This window comes from Sebastes umbrosus, chromosome 14, assembly GCF_015220745.1.
Source record: "Sebastes umbrosus isolate fSebUmb1 chromosome 14, fSebUmb1.pri, whole genome shotgun sequence".
Classification (NCBI taxonomy): Eukaryota; Metazoa; Chordata; class Actinopteri; order Perciformes; family Sebastidae; genus Sebastes; species Sebastes umbrosus.
Window position 1 is genome coordinate 29,234,302 of NC_051282.1, and position 19,122 is coordinate 29,253,423.

The 19,122-nt window shown below is 42.3% G+C and overlaps 1 protein-coding gene across 2 annotated transcripts in view; it reads left to right on the forward strand.

The window, feature by feature from the left end:
• baiap2l1b (BAR/IMD domain containing adaptor protein 2 like 1b) overlaps nucleotides 1-19,122 on the forward strand; it is a 42,224-nt gene that overhangs the window by 15,158 nt on the left and 7,944 nt on the right. For both annotated transcript variants that reach the window (XM_037792410.1, XM_037792408.1), the window contains exons 4-12: nucleotides 147-208; nucleotides 1,964-2,035; nucleotides 3,769-3,903; nucleotides 10,814-10,966; nucleotides 12,098-12,253; nucleotides 12,524-12,638; nucleotides 13,034-13,250; nucleotides 17,281-17,343; nucleotides 18,900-19,116. In XM_037792410.1, coding sequence (XP_037648338.1) covers nucleotides 147-208; nucleotides 1,964-2,035; nucleotides 3,769-3,903; nucleotides 10,814-10,966; nucleotides 12,098-12,253; nucleotides 12,524-12,638; nucleotides 13,034-13,250; nucleotides 17,281-17,343; nucleotides 18,900-19,116 — 1,190 coding nt within the window. The remainder of the gene's footprint in view (nucleotides 1-146; nucleotides 209-1,963; nucleotides 2,036-3,768; nucleotides 3,904-10,813; nucleotides 10,967-12,097; nucleotides 12,254-12,523; nucleotides 12,639-13,033; nucleotides 13,251-17,280; nucleotides 17,344-18,899; nucleotides 19,117-19,122) is intronic.

Sequence of the window (19,122 nt, forward strand, 5' to 3'; positions counted from 1 at the left end):
TACACTGTTGTCAGTGTTGTCACAAATATCTTTAGATAAGATCATTCTGTTTAGAAAAGCAAACAATTACATCACTGCTGGCCTGTCTTTCTTCTGTCTTGTATTACATAACCATTTCTCCCTCTCTTGTTCTCTGTGTGTGACAGGTGTAGTGCTGATGGATATCTCAGAGGTCCACAGGAAGGTTCATGTGGAGCTGGAAGAAAATGTGAGTGCTAGATGTGTTTTTTTTCCGTACAGGCGTTCTGAAAATTCCTGTTTAACCTAAATTCTCCCTGATTGCGCTGCCGCACCTTCGTCGGACACTTTCTGAACCTGTTGCTCAGTAAATTTCCACACAACCGCGAGCGAAGCCTCAACACCATTTAGTGGTACACACAGTCAGCCAGTAGCTCTCTCTCTCTCTCCTCCTCCTCCTCCTCCTCCTCCTCCTCCCTCCACACCTACATCGACTACAGTAGCACTGTGGACGAGCAGAATACAAAGAGGTTGGGTGAGGAAGGGAAACAACAGGTTTGGGCTGCAGGAGCACCTGTTGCACCGACAGGAGGCAGGCCTCAACATGCCCCGGGAAAGCACCAGCTGGAGCTGTTACAATCTGCTGCATTAAGTAGCGCCTAATTTAGCTTGTTAGCATGCTAACAATAGACGAGCACTGCACATAATGATTAGCTTCATTATTTATTCGTCTTTTTGTTTTTGTTTCAATTATTCATTTTAATTTATTCATTGTTTAGTCTGTAAAATGATAGAAATGAAGAACACATGCTCTTTAGAAGTTCACACATCCAGAAGTGGGACCAAGTCAAGACTGACAAGTCCCAAGTCTAGTCCCAAGTCAAGACTGACAAGTCCCAAGTCAAGACTGACAAATCCCAAGTAAAGACTGTCAAGTCCCAAGTCAAATCCGAAATCAAGACTGTGAAGTCCCAAGTCAAGACTGTTGAATCCAAAGTCAAGACTGTTGAGTCCCAAGTCATGTCCCAAGTCAAGACTGACAAGTCCCAAATCAAGTCCCAAGTCAAGACTGACAAGTCCCAAATCAAGTCCCAAGTCAAGACTGTCAAGTTCCAAGTCATGTCCCAAATCAAGTCCCAAGTCAAGAATGACAAGTCAAGACCAAAGTCCAAGTCAAGTGACTAGTCATTTATGTTAAAAGTCCAAGTCGAATTAGTCTTTTGAGTCAAATTGAGTCTAAAGTCATCATATTTGTGACTCGGGTCCAAGTCACGTCTGTCCACTAATCACAATAGTTTCAGCATTATATCACAGTAAGTGGAAACGTTGTTAATCGAGCCCTCACTTTAGATCTGAACCACAACATTTCTCTTCTTAAAATGTTGCCTGAGCTTTGTGCTTATGAAAATATAGAGTTAGAAAATAACCTGTTAGAGCTGAACTTTGGGGCGGGAGGAGCTGCGCGGCGCTCCTCGGAGACATTGTTGCTAACGGCATCAGTGAGTGGGTCGACATGTTAATGGACTCCAGTCGGTGAGTCACGGCATCAGAGAAACCGATGGAAGAAAATCTTTCACAGACTTCGATGAGGGTGTGTGTTGTGCTGCGACGAGGTCCCCGCGGTCATCCGTGTGTGTGTGTGTTCAGTAATGGGGTTTTCCGATTCATTGGTCCGCCCCATGTGGGCGCCGCCGCCGCCACCGCTGCTTCGCTACAAGGCTGCGGTGATGGAGGCACTCTGACACCCTCACACTAATGAGAGAGAGCTGGAGAGAAGTCTGTGGGCATTTCCCACGCTTTGTTTCTGACTCATTCATAAGCGCAACCTCGGACTCGGCTCTCACCCCCGCACAGATACACTCCAAATGAACGCTTTCTCTCTGTGAGACCCGCCGTGTGTTTGCTGCTGACAAACTGTAGCACTTCATCCTCCGATCAAGTTTGTCTTTCTTCCTCCCCTCTCCTTTCTCTCCTCCTCCTCCTCCTCCTCCTCCTCCACCTGAAGTTTAAGAGGTTCCACCGGGAGATAATATCCGAGCTGGAGAGAAAGACTGACATGGATGTCAAATACATGACAGTGAGTAGTTCCTGTGCATTTCTCTCAGGAGAACACACACTGCCATATACAATAAAAGTCTGTTTTTTGTTGTCCACGTCTGTAAGCTAAAGGTGTGAAACATAACTGTGATCATGAACAAGGTGAGCAGGTGGATGGATGAGAGACTCGAGGATACGAGAGTTTCATTATTTACACTCAACAACACTTGAACCGTAATCTGATCCCGGGCAGCGATTCAGTGCTATAATTTTCTGTCATTACGACTTGCGGTCGTAGCAATTACTTGATGCCCCTAATGGGAGTCGAGTCATTGCTGCAACACAACGCAGAAGGAAAAACAAGGTGCTATTTTCCAGAAGTGAGTCAAAGTGGTGCACCAACATAGTGGTGTTGTTGCCGTCTGCAGGGCGGCACAGATGCAAATGTTTGCACGACGGCACAAAGGGAGCTGGAAATACAGCAGAAACCTCACGTCTGTCCGGTAGGGCTGTGTATCGGCAACAATCTGACGATACGATACGTATCATGATGCAGAGGTTAGGACTCAATATATTGTGATATATTGTGATACTGTAAGTAAGGCGATATATTGTGATTTTTTAAAATCTAATTTTAGAAAAACTGTCATCGTCTTTTTTAATGCAACCAGAACAGTAAGATCGCCATTTGCATTTATCACAGTCTCTGTAACATCCAACATCATAGCACTACTTTGAGAAGACACATACACTGAGATGGTGCATCTCTTTGCAAATGTAATAAACGGTAACACTTCATTTTACAGGTCCACAAATTTCATGGTAATTAGGTGATAATTAGCAAGTAACCTATTGGAAAACTGCCAAATTACCTCAATATTTACCTCAATTTATTGAAAATGACTTTATTATAAACATGATTTAATAATTATGCTATCTTAGCATAATTATTAAATCATGTTTATAATAAAGTCATTTTTGCTAAATTTTGAGGTACATATTGAGGTAATTTGGCTGTAATTCCAAAGAAATTTTAAATAGGTAACATGCTGATTATCACTGTGAAATTTGCAGACCTGTAAAATAAAGTGTTACCAAATAAAGTATTGATTGAGTCAATCTTTGCATGTTAACTATTAATTAAAAAAAAAAATGTTTTTGAGAATCGATAATATTGCGATATTCAATATTTTCTTACACCCCTACTGTCCGGATCAAAATGATCACTATAAGCGGATGATTATTATCACCGATTTCTTTTTTTTTTTTTTATTCCTCATGCAGATTACCATCTAATTGACATTTGTATATTTATTACATTAATATAAAGTAATTAAACGGACAGCTTTGCTTATTTATTGAATTTTACTAACTGTTTCAAGGGCGGCTTCAACCTTACGTAGGGATGGGGATCAAATGATATTATCCCGATACCATCTTATTGCGATTTTAAACATTTTGCGATATGCTGAGTATTGCGATAAGATATATTGTGATTTATTATGTTCATCTCAGAGTTTTCATTCACTGATCTGGAGGTCAGAGGTCAAGGGACCCCTTTGAAAATGGCCATGCCAGTTTTTTCTCACCAAAATTTAGCGTACTTTTGGAGCATTATTTAGCGTTCTTCCCGACAAGCCAGTGTGACGTTATTGGTACCAATGGATTCCTTAGGTTTTATAGTTTCAGTAGCTTTAAGACTGAGCCTGCCTTTTCTAAAAGTACAAACAGTTGGTGTTCCTGCATTCACGCAGCTCTTTCCTCTGCCTCCAGGCTACGTATAAGAGGTACCAGATGGAGCACAAGATTAAGCAGGACTCTCTGGAGAAGTCCCAGTCAGACCTGAAGAAGCTGAGGAGAAAGAGCCAAGGCAAGAACGCCAACAAGTACGAGAACAAGGAGAGCGAGGTGAGACGGACGCCTGACACATCGTACATACTGTACGCGGATGCTCCTTCTTTCTTTCAGATGTGTTCACATGTGCATAGACATGATTACACACAGACACACACACACTCATTCACAAACCCTGACACCTGAGACACTCTGAGTCAAAGCCAGTGTAACAGTAGTTGGGGCCAATGTGCAGAGTGTCTGTGTGTGCAGTCATGCAGGAGAAGATCTGTTTGTTGTTGGCTTCACAAAAACATCCCGCATGCAATCCTCTCTTGCTCCACCCGCATGCTCACTGATACAAGTACAACAAGCAACCAAACGAGGAAGACTGTTAAAGTTTGACCAGAGATGCTGGATATAAACTACAAGAGCTGCACCTTGTCCACTCTTAATGGCTGCAGGTCATCTGGTCATGAACAGACACCACAGGCCTGTACTACAAAGCAGGATTTGAGGTTAGCGAGGTAACTTCAGGGTTAACCCTTCAGGGTTGTCAGTCCTACGACGGTGGTTCACTTTTTACTGGGGTAGATCGTCATGGTAACTTATGTTGAACACCTAACCTGCTCCGGAGATGCAACCAGACGCAACCAAAACGTCTCCGCTGAAAAAAAACGCTGCGCCTCATTGCCCTTTTGTGTTCTGCATTTAACAATAAACAAGTATTTCATTAGTTTTTATGGTGCCTTCAAATGGGGTCGTCTTTACCGTGTTTACGAGAAGAGTCCATATGAACGCCCCCCTCTTGTGGTATTCACGACCTCGTAAGGTGTTTGTTGACGTTGTCAGAAATGGCGGAGGACATTGAAGTTCATTTTTCGGTGCAAAATAAGTTAATATATTGTAATTTTAGTTGTCATTATGTCTTTGCATTTCGTGCATTATGTTACCCTCTTGCGAGCTTGCTAAATTGTTAACCTCTGTGGCTTCTAGACGCCGACAGTAACCTTAATATTGACGTTGCTTAGCAGCGGTGTTCTCACGACTTGAACGTCAAGCATATCATGTACACGACTTCCCATGTTGTAAACACGAGCTCACCAGTTTCAGTTGAAGGCACCATTAAAACTGTCATCTTTGCCATTTAGAAAAGCAATAATATACCTAATAATAGCATAATATTACAATAAAGCTTATTTATACGGCACTAAAAATCAGGCTAAATAAAGTAATTGGCTCACCACAAGCGTTTTACTGGAGACGATGAGTCACTAAGGAATGTGTTAAAGGTCTAACATGACGTCACCACACGTGAACAGTGATTCTGTAGAATGAAAACTGAAAGAGTTTAATCTGAAAGCTGCGAGCCGGAGAGGACAGCAGCCTCAGATCTTACATAACCTCCCTACCATCGATACAACCTGAGTGTGTGTATATGTGTGTGTATATGTGTGTGTGTGTTTAAACTGTTTGTGTATTCTGTCAACACGGTCTACCACTCCTAGCCTGGCACAGTTAATGTGAGAGAGAGGAAGAGAGAGACAACCATAAATGAATTACACATGAAATGATTGCACCAATGTAGTTTTATTACAGCTTTAACCTTCTATAGACTTTGATTTATCAACGCCCAGGAGAGTACGGACACTATTTTGATTCTCTAATGTGAGGATTTTCTGCTTTTCTTTGTCATGTATCATAGTAAACTGAGTAACTTTTGGTGAGACAAAACAATTTTTCACATTAGTCATATTTGGCTCTGAAGTTTTGGTGGGCATTTTTTCACAATTGTTTGATATTTTATAGGCTAAATGAGATCCAGGAGATGACTTGATAGTGGAAAAAAGTGCAGCCATAACTGTGTTTGCTTTTTAGCATTAATTACAAAGTATTTTTTATTATGGCTGTCAATCGATTAAAATATTTCATCACCATTAATCGTACGATTGTCCATAGTTAATTGCAAAATATCACACATTACTTATCTGTTCAAAATTACCTTAAAGGGAGATTTGTCAAGTATTTAATACTCTTATCAACATGGGAGTGGACAAATGTGTTTGTGTATATTTATTATTGTGAAATAAATAATTAATTAATCAATTAACAAAACAATGACAAATATTCTCCAGAAGCCCTCACAGGTACTGCATTAAGCATAAAACAATATGCTCAATGCTCACATATCTGGAGGTCAGAGGTCAAGGGATTCTGGACAATATCTGTCATTGTTTTGTGTTGTTAATTGATTTACAATAATAAATATATACATACATTTGTATAAAGCAGCACATTTGTCCACTCCCATGTTGATAAGAGTATTAAATACTTGACAAATCTCCCTTTAAGGTTCATTTTGAACAGATAAAAAATGTGTGATTGACAGCCCTCATCGCAATATATTGAATTATAACCCCTGTATCATGATACGTATCGCCAGATTCTTGCCGATTCACAGCCCTACTGTATGAACTTGATTATGAAAATATGATGAACTCCTTCCACCCCGTAATTCTTTTGTTTTCTCATTTCTCCTCACTCCTTTCTCACTATACTCCTTCATCTTCTTCTGTTTCCTCTCTCCTTCTCACCTCTCCTCTCTCCCTCACCGTCACCTCCACCTCCACCTCGAGTCGGAGTATTCGCTCTCTTATCTGATGTAAGGCCGGGTATTAGAGGATTCAGACAGCCAGCAGACACAGAGGTGGACCAGACATGGTGTCAGGGCTTAGAGAGGCAGCAGTTTACAGCAGCAGATGATTCACCGACAGCAAAGACACTTCAAAGACAAGAAACGATCTGTCTGAACGCCGAGAGGGGATTTTTTATGATGTCACAACTGTCAAACAGTTGATTAAAGGACTTTTCAAAACAAAGTTAGCGCAGGTTTTACCCTCTGTACACATGATAAACAAAGATGTGTATGGAGGGGGGAGTGTGATTCTGTTTATGAAGGAGTGTCTTATCTCTCTCCGATGCCACCCGTCGCTCTTTCTTACATATAGTAAGACATAGGTTGTCCATAGCAACGAGCTCGCTGCTGTGTTGACAGATGTAAAGTGATTAAGAGGATGTATGTGTGTGTGTGTGTGTGTGTGGAAATAGCATTTCACACTCCCCCCTTTTTTCTCCTCATCCACTTGTTAGTAGAAATTATGCCGCCCACAGTTCTGTGAAGGTGTTCACTCTCTCTGTTTTCTCTTTCTCTGTTATTCCATTCAAATGATCTTCATTGGCATGAAATGCAACAGTATTTCTCGCCAAAACAAAACACAAGAATAGATTAAAATAATTAAAAGTAAATGCATGTGACACATTCGGTAGATGATTTAGAGGGCAGTAATGAAATTATATTCACCTCCGTAGAACATCTCAATTAGCTGAATGAATGTACGTGATGAATACATACTATAGTTCATCACGGTGATAATAAACACAGTGTTACATATTAAACAGCTGGTGTGGCACATTTTTGATTCAATTTTATTTAAAATCTTGATTTGATATTAGATATTTTTGATTTAATTTTTTTTAAAAAATGCTTTACTTTAACCCCATCGAAAAGCACAGTCTGCTCCAATTGGTTAACCAAACCAAACTCTTCGGACTCCGCTCCAGCTCCGCTCTAACTAGCTTTATTACACGGCTTTGTTGAATACTCAATTTTGTTACGGCATTCTACGGTATGTTATTTCTTTGTAACAGACCGTTGCTATGGGCGCAGTTCTGATGTCGGACTCTGGTGGGCCCGTTTTTGTGTCAAATTATTGATTTCGTAAGTAAGTAGCCGTGTCATAAGCGGGATAATGTACAGCTAGCGGGTCATTGTTGTGAAATAAACCCCTTCAGAACGATGCAGGACTGCTTCACGTCAGTGTTTATTTCACAACAATGACCGGCTTGCTGTGCAATATCCCTTACTTGTTTGAGGGTGTGCCGAACTAGCCAATTGGCAGGTATTATGCAAATGTGTTACTGGGTGACATCACCACGTTACGGAAGAAAAGGCAGGACTTCAAGCGAGGCGTTTCAGGCAGTTCAGGAGCAGTGTTTCCCTTTAGAGTGGACTTTGGGCTTTGTAACTTTGCAGACCTTTTACATGCACAAAAAGGAAGGAAAATGCAACCAGCTGAGTACCCCTCCGCTCACTCCTCCATTCGGTAACGTGAGCCGCTGAGTGCAAAACCGTGGTAATGCCGTTCACCTCGCTCAGAGGCCATCCATACCATAATAACACTACTGTAGGAGCAACGGGAGTCAGACGGCGGTTTTGCACTCTGCCGCTCACGTTACCGCAGTTTCACAAACGTGTCAGAGAACTACGGTGGCCTTCAGGTAACGTAAAAACGTGAAAGTCTCTCCCTAGAGCAACATAGAGGACTCCATGAAGAGGACCCGCTCCCTTTGTAGATATGAACAGCTCATTTTAAGGTAACGAAAACACAATGATTATTAGTTTCAGGTGATTATACATTAAAGAAAACATAGTTATTAATATTATAATCCATTTCTGCTAATAGAGCCCCTGAAATGTTACACACAGTTCCTTTAAGGGTCAGTTATAGTTTCTCAGTATGTGTCTACTGTACGACAGTTCCTCATTAACCCAATCTGACTTTACACATTATGTTCTTTAAGTATACTTTGTAATGGTGAGTTTATGATGTTGCCGTTATAGCAGCAAGGTGAGATGTTACTAGAAAAAAAAAAAACAAAGGCAGCAAAAGAGAAATAAAGCGAGAGCAACTGGGCAGTCTGTTAAGGTGTGTTTGTGTTTCAGAAATTTCCATCTGCTTGTTTGTTGGCTTGTAGCTACAAAGATACGCCTGTAATTATCATGACGTTGAGCGGCGAGATATCAGCGACTCTAAATGGACGGGTTCATGCGAGGACTTCCTGGCATTAGAGAGACAGACAGATCCACTCTGGGTCAGTCAGACAGACAGACAGACGGCTCTGTTTGGACAGGGATGATATCACCTCTGCTCAGAGTTACTCAGCTTTTGTCACTGAATGTTAGGTCATGTTTTTTTAACATCCTCTCTGACAGTTTTTATAGAAATAATTCACAAGTATTGTTTTTTCTGTATGAGTTGTGTGGACTCTAGATTTTTTTTTACACCCTGTTATACAAACATTAAATAGGAATTAAGCTTTTTAATGCACTCCACATTCATTTGGTTGAACTTACTAACATTCTCCTACCATATTTCCATGTGCTCTATGTTGCTGGGTGCAGTTTAACACAGGTTTTACACATCAATCCACCACAGCTTCCTGCTGGTAAATACAGCCCTCAGTGATTTAAGGCTTTTTTCAGGAGAGGACGGCTGTTGAGAGCTGAATAGAGAGGGTGTGGGCCATTGTATTAACAGCCGTTACAGGCGTGCCAGCCAGAGCCACCTGGATGAGGATGACGATGTGGATCTGACGTGGAGCTTTCACAAGGAAATCAGGGAATAAAGGCGATGTTAAAAGAAGTCCACTGTACTCTGAGTTGTTTGGGGGAGGTGAGGGGGGTTCTGCCCTCGACTCAGTCCCTCGGGCAGCCCTAACTGGAAATGAGTCTTTGTGAAGCTCTATTTATTAAATAAAAGATAATAAAGATGAATACAAATTCCCAAATCTGACGATTCTCCTAAAAGAATCACACAAAAGCACAACTTTAAAATCTGGTGTTTACCAGAGATGAGCTCATAAGTTTCTTCGAAATAAGTCCATCAGCATGAAAAAAGTAAGGATGCACCGATACCACTTTTTTTCAGACCGAGTACAAGTACTTACATTTGGGTACTCGCTGATACCGAGTACCAATACGAGTACCTCTCTGTGCCAAAAGAGCCTCGTTAACAGCCAGCTGGAGGGTGTGAGCGACACACGGCAGGCTGGGGATTCCCGCATACGAGGCGGTGCGCCGCGACCGGCTCTAGGTGATGGTGCTTCCCAGGGCCATGGCCGATGTGTCACCGGGCTGGACTGTCCTTAGTGCGGCCCAGCCGCGTCGTGCCCCCAGGGCGGGGCTCAGCCCACGTAAAAGGCGCCAGTGGTCTGTGGCGATGTCGGCAACCCACCCGACCCGTCTTGAAATACGGACCAAGGAGTCTAACGCACGCGCGAGTCAGAGGGTGCAATCAAAACCCCGAGGTGCAATGAGGTGGGATCCCGGCCCCGCGGGGTCGGACGCACCACCGGCCCGTCTCGCCCACACTGTCGGGGAGGTGGAGCGTGAGCGCGTGTGATAGGACCCAAAAGATGGTGACGAGAGGTTAACGTCACGCTGCCGTAAAGTGGCATCGGTGCCGTTGTATCGGAGCCGTTTTGTGAATACGAGTACATGAGCACAGTATCGGACCCGATACCGGTATTGTATCGGTGCATCCCTAGAAAAATTCATAAAAAATTACTTATCGACTAAAGAAATATTTGTCGACTAAGACCATAACGACCGATTAGTCGACTAATCGACTAAGAGGGGACACCAACCAAGATAATAAACATGAAAACAAATTCACAAATCTGACGATTACATCCCCTTTTACATTTCCCTACATGCACACACTAGTCTAAGATCCTTTCAGCCTTCTGACCTTTTCATAATCTCAGGCTGTCAGTGGAGATAAGAGACATCATCTTTCTACAACTGCTGTTCCCTTTTTCCTCCTGTTGCTCCGTCCTTTCACTAAACACTAACCTGTCAATACAGTAAACTCTGGTCTAATAATAATACCTTTCAGTCTGCAAGAGAGAGAATAGGATGCTCGGAGAAGAGCGCTGCTGCTGTTGGGTTTGTGTTTACAGATCGGCAGTGAAAGGGCCTCGATGGCTTCAGACCGCGTGGTCGGGAAGATAAGACACGACCATCTATGTGAGATGGTAGTTTGTGAGACAGCAGCAGATTAACAAAAGACAAACCGGTGGCTTTCAATCCATTCTGTTGTATTCTTATTGTAATACTGTATCATGTGTGTTTGTTTATTGTCAGTGCCTGGAAACGTTGTCGAGCCGTCAGATGGACATGCAGTTGTTCATCGCGGACGGCTGTAAGGAGGCTCTGCTGGAGGAGAAGAGACGCTTCTGTTTCCTGGTGGACAAACACTGCATGTTCTCCTACCAGTACGCCTCCTTCCACGAGAAGGTACGAGTCAAGCTTCTCCTTCACTTGGCTGTGTTGCTACGGAGGACCACAAGAGTCACGTTAATAGTAATGTAGTGACTTCAGGAAACAAACTAAAAGCCGCTGAGAGGCTGAGCTCAAACTATGAGTGACGCCCATATCCATGTGACCCAAATCACCCAAATCATCGTGATCACATTATAATAAATGACAATATACCCAACACGAATACCAATACCAAAAATAAAAATCACAAGCTTAATTAACATTAAAACAAACATTTCTCCTTTCTAAAATTGTTCATGGCTCCTACAAGTAATAAAGCATATAATTGATTAATAATTAATTGTTCAATAAAATAATGCATTAATATATTTGTTTACAAATGTATTAATTAAACTATGAATAAATGGACTAAATTACAAACTAATTCATTATTTTGACATTTTAATGGGTAATAAAAAAAAGAATTATGAAAAATAAATTGAAAATAAAATATTAACCCATCTATAAATAGTTCAAATTAAAAAAAAATGAATTAGAAATATATTAATGTATGTCAATGCAAATGGGAAAAGAGGTTGTCCTTTTAAATGCCTGATTGAAACCTGTATTCTTAATTTAATTTGTGAATTCAGTTATTTATTTCTCATTTTTAAATAGACATACATCATTTATTTATGAATTTATTAAATTTATTTATTTTTAAATTATGTACTTATTGACTGTTTTATGGTGTTTTTGTAACATTTTTTTTTATATTTCTTCTTTTAATTGCCCGTTAAAATGTCAAATAATGAATTACTTTGTAATTTAATCCATTTATTCATAGATTAATAATGCATATTTTTATTGAACAAATGGTTATTAATCAATTAAATGCTTTATTATTATTTCTGTGACTCTCGTGGTCCTCCATATGTTGCAGTGGTGGCGTAAAGTGATCTTTATGTTAATGTGGGGTTGAAGAAAACATTCAACAATTTAAAATCTCATCAAAACATCAGATTGAACAATTCCCTCCTAAAACCCACAATCTCAGGACTCATCATGTTACCATGGTGATGAGAATGTGTGTGCACTGTTGTTTTTCTACCGATTACTCATGTTTTTCTTTTAATATCTTTTCTGATGTCCGTGCCTGCTGGACAGGCCAGAGACATGCTGACGGCGAAGCTGAACAGCTGGCAGGACCAGTGCAACGACGCCTCCGACATGCCGGACGGCGTCCTGTCGATGATCGAGGGGCTGCGCACGGCCGTCCCCATCACGCCTCTGCCCTCGCCCTCGCCGTCACGGCACAGTATGGTACGACGAGAGGGGAGATATGTTATTTCAAAGTGCTTTATCTCTTTTGTGTGGTAGAACACAACACATAGGTTTGTATATTAATGAATGGAGTTCATTAACATTCGGAGTTGATATAAACTAGGGCTGTCAATCGATTAAAATATTTAATCACACATTTTTTATTAAAATGTGAGTTGTGCATAAATGTAGGTAATTCCAAAGGGTTGACTTCCTTATTCTTGTCGCTGTGTACACATGCTAACGTTGTCATTAATGTTCTTGTATCAGAACATGTCTACTCCGCCGGCTCCACCTCTGAAGGCTCAGACCAGTCCTCTGGCTAACATGTTCACCCAGGAGAACAACACGACCAGTGTGACCAGCACGACCAGAAACAGCATAGGTAGGATGGGTTTCATTTGGCACCTCACTCCGAGACTCCAGTTTGTGGCTGTAAAGTTTCATGAGGCTGTGATTATCCTAGAGGTCACCACAGGTCATTTTATACAGTGAGGTCAAGTTTAAAAAAAATGATCTCACTACAATGAAATGTCTCCTATGGGGACTAACATCATCACACATGAATACAGTTGGGCTCACACATTTATACTGTATGAAAAACACTACATGTGATTATCATAAAGTGGGCATGTCTGTAAAAGGGAGACTCGTGGGTACCCATAGAATAATTAGCAAATGTTGCATTGGCTTATATCATTGTGAGCATGTTAGGATAAGGTTGAAGTTGTTGTATTCTCATTGTTGCTCTTCGTCCTAATCTCCCTCCGTCCCTCCCAGACCATGGGACCAGCGAGGAGAACAGCCTCCCCAGGTCCGTGTCCGTCGCCACCGGCCTCAACAACATCGTGAAAAGGCCACGCGTGCGCACCATTTTCCCCCACACCGCCGGAAACAACGGCACGCTGCTCAGCTTCGACGAGGGAGACGTCATCGCCCTGCTCATCCCCGACGAGAGAGACGGGTGGATGTACGGCGAGCTGGAGAAGAGCGGAAAGTGAGTTGAATCGCACGCGTTCCGTCGCATTCGTCTGATGCGTCACTAAAGATTAGGCAAATAAGGAAAGACGTGCACACGCTTTACTGTACACAGCGACCTTATATTTCAGGGAATATGAGCGAGAAATGATTCCTTCTGATGTTAGAATTTACCATAATTTCCTACATATCATTAATTGTTTAAAACATGCTCGTCATGTTCCTCCGCCCTCCTACCGGTCAGATGATTGACACGAGCTGGACCGCACCGGCCAGCTGGTCCCTCGCCGGATCGTTATGCTGACCATGTACACGTACGCACACAGCTCTAGGCTCGCCGAGCGCTGCCTGAGCTGGAACACTCACTGATAAGGAAATCAAAGTAAAGTATGGCCTGAGGGTGGGATGTACGATAGCGGGCTGGAGGGAGGCTCAGAGAGGAGTTCAGAGTACCACCTGCTTTCCCACACAGACAGGCGCCCGCTGAGCCCACTCTCTGATGTCGGACTCTTTAAACTGGGATTTGATCTGAGATATTGGAAGGTTTTTTTTATTTTAAATCATTCATCAGGTTTGATCTTTATCACTATCAAGGGAAATTACCTGGCAAATATATACACCATGTATGAAAGTGATCAAGGGCAGAAAGGAATCGATTCGGAGTTGCTGTTCAAAAGCGAGTTAAACTTTGGTCTCGCTGCCTCACCGCTGCGAGAGGGGCGAGCTAGAGCGCCTAAAGGCTTAAAAAGTGTATATCATCATGTTTATCAGATCACAAGAGTCTGACAAGACGGGCTGAGGGAGGTTTGGCTTTGATGCATTTGGGTCTCTCGCTGGGTTTCTGCCTTTGTCTTATATCAGCTTTGATAGTGCAGCCCGGCAACTCGCCTGGCAGCACCTCCAGATACCCACACACACTACTGATGGACTGAGGGATGAATGTCAGCACCTGTAATCCATAATGCACACACACAGCAACATTTGACCAGCGGGGCTACCTCCGGGTCTGAGAAGTGAAGCCAATGCTGATAAACCTGCATTCTCTCTAACAGCCAGCAGGGGGCGACTCCTCTGGTTGCAAAAAGAAGTCTGATTGTATAGAAGTCTATGAGAAAATGAGCCTACTTCTCACTTGATTTATTACCCCAGTAAACATTGTAAACATGAGTTTATGGTCTCAATCACTAGTTTCAAGTCTTCTTCAATACAGCATGATGTTCATTTAGTAAATTATGGTCCCATTTAGAGTCAAATAGACCATAAAGTAGGGGATGCTTTAGGGCGGGGCTACCTTGTGATTGACAGGTCGCTACCACGGCGTTGTCTCTGTTTTCGTCTTACAACTTTAACCGTTTCACAGTGTGTTTTCAGTTCATGAAAGTTAATTATAACCTTTTTGGTCGCCTAAAAATGTCTTATTTAGCGTTCGGTTGTACTAATGGTGCCTTCAAATGAAACTCGTAAGCTCGTGTTTACAACATTGGAAGTCGTGTACACAATTTGCTTAGCGTTCAAGTGGTAAAGTCGTGAGAACACCGCTGCTAAGCAACGGCAATATAAACGAGCCAAAATGCCGAACTCAAGGCTTCAAAACGGCAGTCCACAAACCAATCAGTGACGTCACGCTGACTACTACGTCCACTTCCTATATGCAGTCTACGCATTTGACAAATAATGACATCTGACATGTGACCATGCATATTACTATCATGGTCACTTTCCCGACATAAATTAGGTTTTATCATCCAAACAGGCTTGTTAAGAGTTTTTCTTTCCTGTGCAGGTAAAGTCAGTCGGGGAAAGTGAACACCTGTGGCTATCGGTACTAGTGAGTTGTCCTTGAGCAATGCCAAGTTGTTTCAGTGGAAACCAGCGTGTGTTCTCAATGGAAAACCCTTCCCTAAATAAATATTATTAATATGAGTGAGGTGTATTTTCCAGTAGAAGTCATTTTTTATCTCAGGTACACGAAGGAAACGCCCATTCCCCAGGCCAGATGTACAAATATTAACATTTATCCCATCAGAGGGCGAGGCCGACCGGCTCCAGACTGATTACGAACAATCTCGTACCGCAACAGCACAATGACACACAGTCCTTGGTCTGTGACTCATTCTTCATAAACCTGTTCATTCTCTCACCTTCAAATGTGTTTTCAAGATGGAATAAAACATTTTTTAACAGATCAAGGTGAAAAAAATGTTGGAGCACGTTCAAATTTAATAAAATCATTTGACTAACTCCATCACGTAAGAACAAACAGCTGCTTGATTTATCTCACTGAGGCCAGCAGGAACCTCGTAGGTCCCCGCAGTGTGACCGAGACATCCACTCATTTATTAAAAACCACCGCAAAGACTCGTTCAAGCTCCAAACTAACACTAATCGTGTGTCAGCTCAGCAGCTTGCAGATAAGACCTCGATCCATTCAATGGATTTCCTTTATAAAATATGGAATATAAACAGTCCCCAGTCAACACGGGAGATTTGCTGTTAGAAAATATGAATTCCATCAAAATACAAGATAAAGGCATTTGAAAATGTTCCCTTTGATGATCTCTGTTTATAAATCAGAGGCATGAGGATGTCAGCTTTTTGTTACCATAGTTACCACAGGCTGTCATCCACAGTATATACTGTACAACAATAGAGACTATTATAATAGCTCTATAGTATGACAACAATACTCAATGTGAAAAGAATAAACATATATGTCTCTGTGTATCTTCTGGTTAAGAGATGGAGGAAGCACAGACTGTATATAAGAAGTGGACGTAGTAGTCAGCGTGACGCACCCATTGGTTTGTGGACTACCGTTTTGAAGCCTCGAGTTCGGCATTTTGGCCCTCGTCATGTTGTTTTTTTGCAACCAGAAGTGACACGAAAGGGTGGAGCTAAGTACAAACACCGAACACTGAGATTTTTAGGCGACCAAAAAGGTTAAATTGGTGCCTTCAAATGTGGTCGTGTTTACCGTGTTTACAAGATGAGTCCATATGAGCGCCCCCCTCTTGTGGTATTCACAACCTCGGAAGTGGAAAGTTTCTGAAAACTTCGAGGTTCACGAGTTGTGACGTGTTTGTCGATGTTTTCAGAAAATGGCGGAGGACATGGAAGTTAATTTTTCGGTACATAATAAGATAATATATTGTTATTTTAGTCGTATATTGTTTTTCTTTGTAATATTAAATGTCTGAGGAAAATGTTGATATTCCCAACGGCCTCATCTTTTTCCTCTGTCATTATGCCTTTTCATGTCCTGCATTATGTTATCCGCTTGCTAGCTTGCTAAATTGTTAACCTCTGTGGCTTCTAGACGCTGACAGTAACGTTAATATTGCCGATGCTTAGCAGCGGTGTTCTCACAACTTAACCACTTGAACGCTAAACATATGTACACGACTTCCCATGTTGTAAACACAAGCTCACGAGTTTCATTTCAAGGCACCATCATTAACTTTGATGAGCTGAAAACACATTGTGAAAGGGTTAAAGTAGTAAGACGAGAACACGGACAACTCCCAGACCGGACAACGCCGTGGTAGCGACCTGTCAATCACAAGGTAGCCCCGCCCTAAAGCATCCCCTGCTTTATGGTCTATCTGACTCTAAACGGGACCATAGTTTACTAAATGAACGTCATGCTGTATTGAAGAAGACTTGAAACTAGAGATTGAGACCATAAACTCATGTTTACAATGTTTACTGAGGTAATAAATCAAGTGAGAAGTAGACTCATTCTCTCATAGACTTCTATACAATCAGACTTCTTTTTGCAACCAGAGGAGTCGCCCCCTGCTGGCTGTTAGAAAGAATGCAAGTTTAAGGCACTTCAGCATTGGCTTCACTTCTCAGAATCGGACGTAGCCCCACTGGGAGGAAGTATTGGGGCTCAGAGCTCTTTGCTAATCATTTAAAGAGGCTTTCAGATTGCTGTGCAGTGAGAGCTGATAGGCCGGCTGGCAGCAGCAGGATAGATCGATAGATAGACTGCAGATGTAATCATCCCTAACTTGGCTTCTCTCTCTCTCTTTGTCTGCGTCTTGCAGGAGGGGCTGGTTCCCTTCATCTTACTGCCGTGCACTCTCCGAGCCTCTCGTGAATAACAACAGGTAAGGAGACTCCACGTTCCAGCTAACGCACGCACACACACACACACACACACACACACATACACACGGTTTCATGTTGCAGCCAGCTGTATTGTTGGCAGTGTTTCCTCTAGTTACTCCTGTTGGAGTGATAACCTTTCTAATCCTATGAGGGGACTCTCCCATTCCTCAACCTTTGATTCCTGTCGGGCTTATTCTGCTTTCAATCTCCTCGATCATTTATTCACCGTGTGAAACCTTTCCGTTTAAAACAAATGTGTTACATTACACAACACAAAGTGGGGGAAGAAACCGTTCACGACACCGGTGACCACGTTTATTTTGCTCATATAAATATTTGTAACCATCAAATCTGTAATTTTCACACAAGCTCTGCAGAATATCAGGAAACAGGAAGTGTTGTGCTGATGAATAGATTTAACTGCTGACAACAGAGAGAGAGAGAGAGAAGGTTCAGCGAGTCGACTCCAGCCTTTTCTTCAAAGAGACTAATCCCTGTCGGATTAATTTATTAGATCTTAATGTGCTGCACCTCCCACAGAGAGGCTGCCAGCCAACTCTAAACTACAACCAGCGCTGGGGGACACAACAACACGCATTATACATCCTGACCATATTCAGTTTGTACCCCACAACATTCATTTTAACATCACGCCTGTAAGCCAAACATCAACTTTAAGATTAACCGTCAGTAACCCTAAACTCACACACACACACATGCCAGGAGACTCATGCTAATGAGTTTGATTAAGTGGCATCTTCTTCACTTCCATCCTCTCTTCTCCTTCCACTGTGGCTTTAAGCTTGATCATTTCAAGAGGAGACTGCAAGAACTGTCTGTTCTGTCCTGAAATGTTGCCTAGAACAATAGCATCTGCTACATTCGGGTTTGGATTGGAGTATTACTTTCATCTTTACAGTTTCGCTGCTCTTTGATCGCCATAAAAAATCTGTTTAATCTCTATTTAATCGCAAATGGATCACACTTTTTATCTGTTCAAAATGTATCTTAAAGGGAGATTTGTCAAGTATTTAATACTCTTATCAACATGGGAGTGGGCAAATATGCTGATTTATGCAAATGTATGTATATATTTATTATTGTAAATCAATTACCAACACAAAACAATGACAGATATTGTCCAGAAACCCTCACAGGTACTGCATTAGCATAAAAAACACAATACAGCTGTCAGTGTGTCAGTGTGCTGACTTGACTGTGACATGCCCCCAAACTGCATGTGATTATCATAAAGTGGGCATGTCTGTAAAGGGGAGACTCGTGGGTACCCATAGAACCCATTTTCATTCACATATCTGGAGGTCAGAGGTCAAGGGACCCCTTTGAAAGTCACCATGACAGTTTTTCTTTCACCAAAATGTAAGTTTGGAGCGTTATTTAGCCTCCTTCGTGACAAGCTAGCATGACATAGTTGGTACAAATGGATTCCTTAAGATTTCTAGTTTCATATGATGGCGTTAAAACGGATTTGCCTTAACGTGTTATTACCTGTCCTTTCATTCCCCTCATCTCTCACTCCACCCCTCCTCTGTAGTGTGTCTGCCGCCCCGTACCGCAGCAGAAGTGTCGTCAACCTCCACCATCAGGACACGGAGACGGACGAGGCGACCATGGTGCTCCCCCCGGCGGACTACTGCGACGGTCCGCAGCGCAACGCCATCAAGAACAACATCAGCGCCACAAACAACAGCCACCACCACTCGCCCACGCCCTCTGCAGTCTCCTCCTCCTCCTCGTCCGATCACCACACGGTCAGT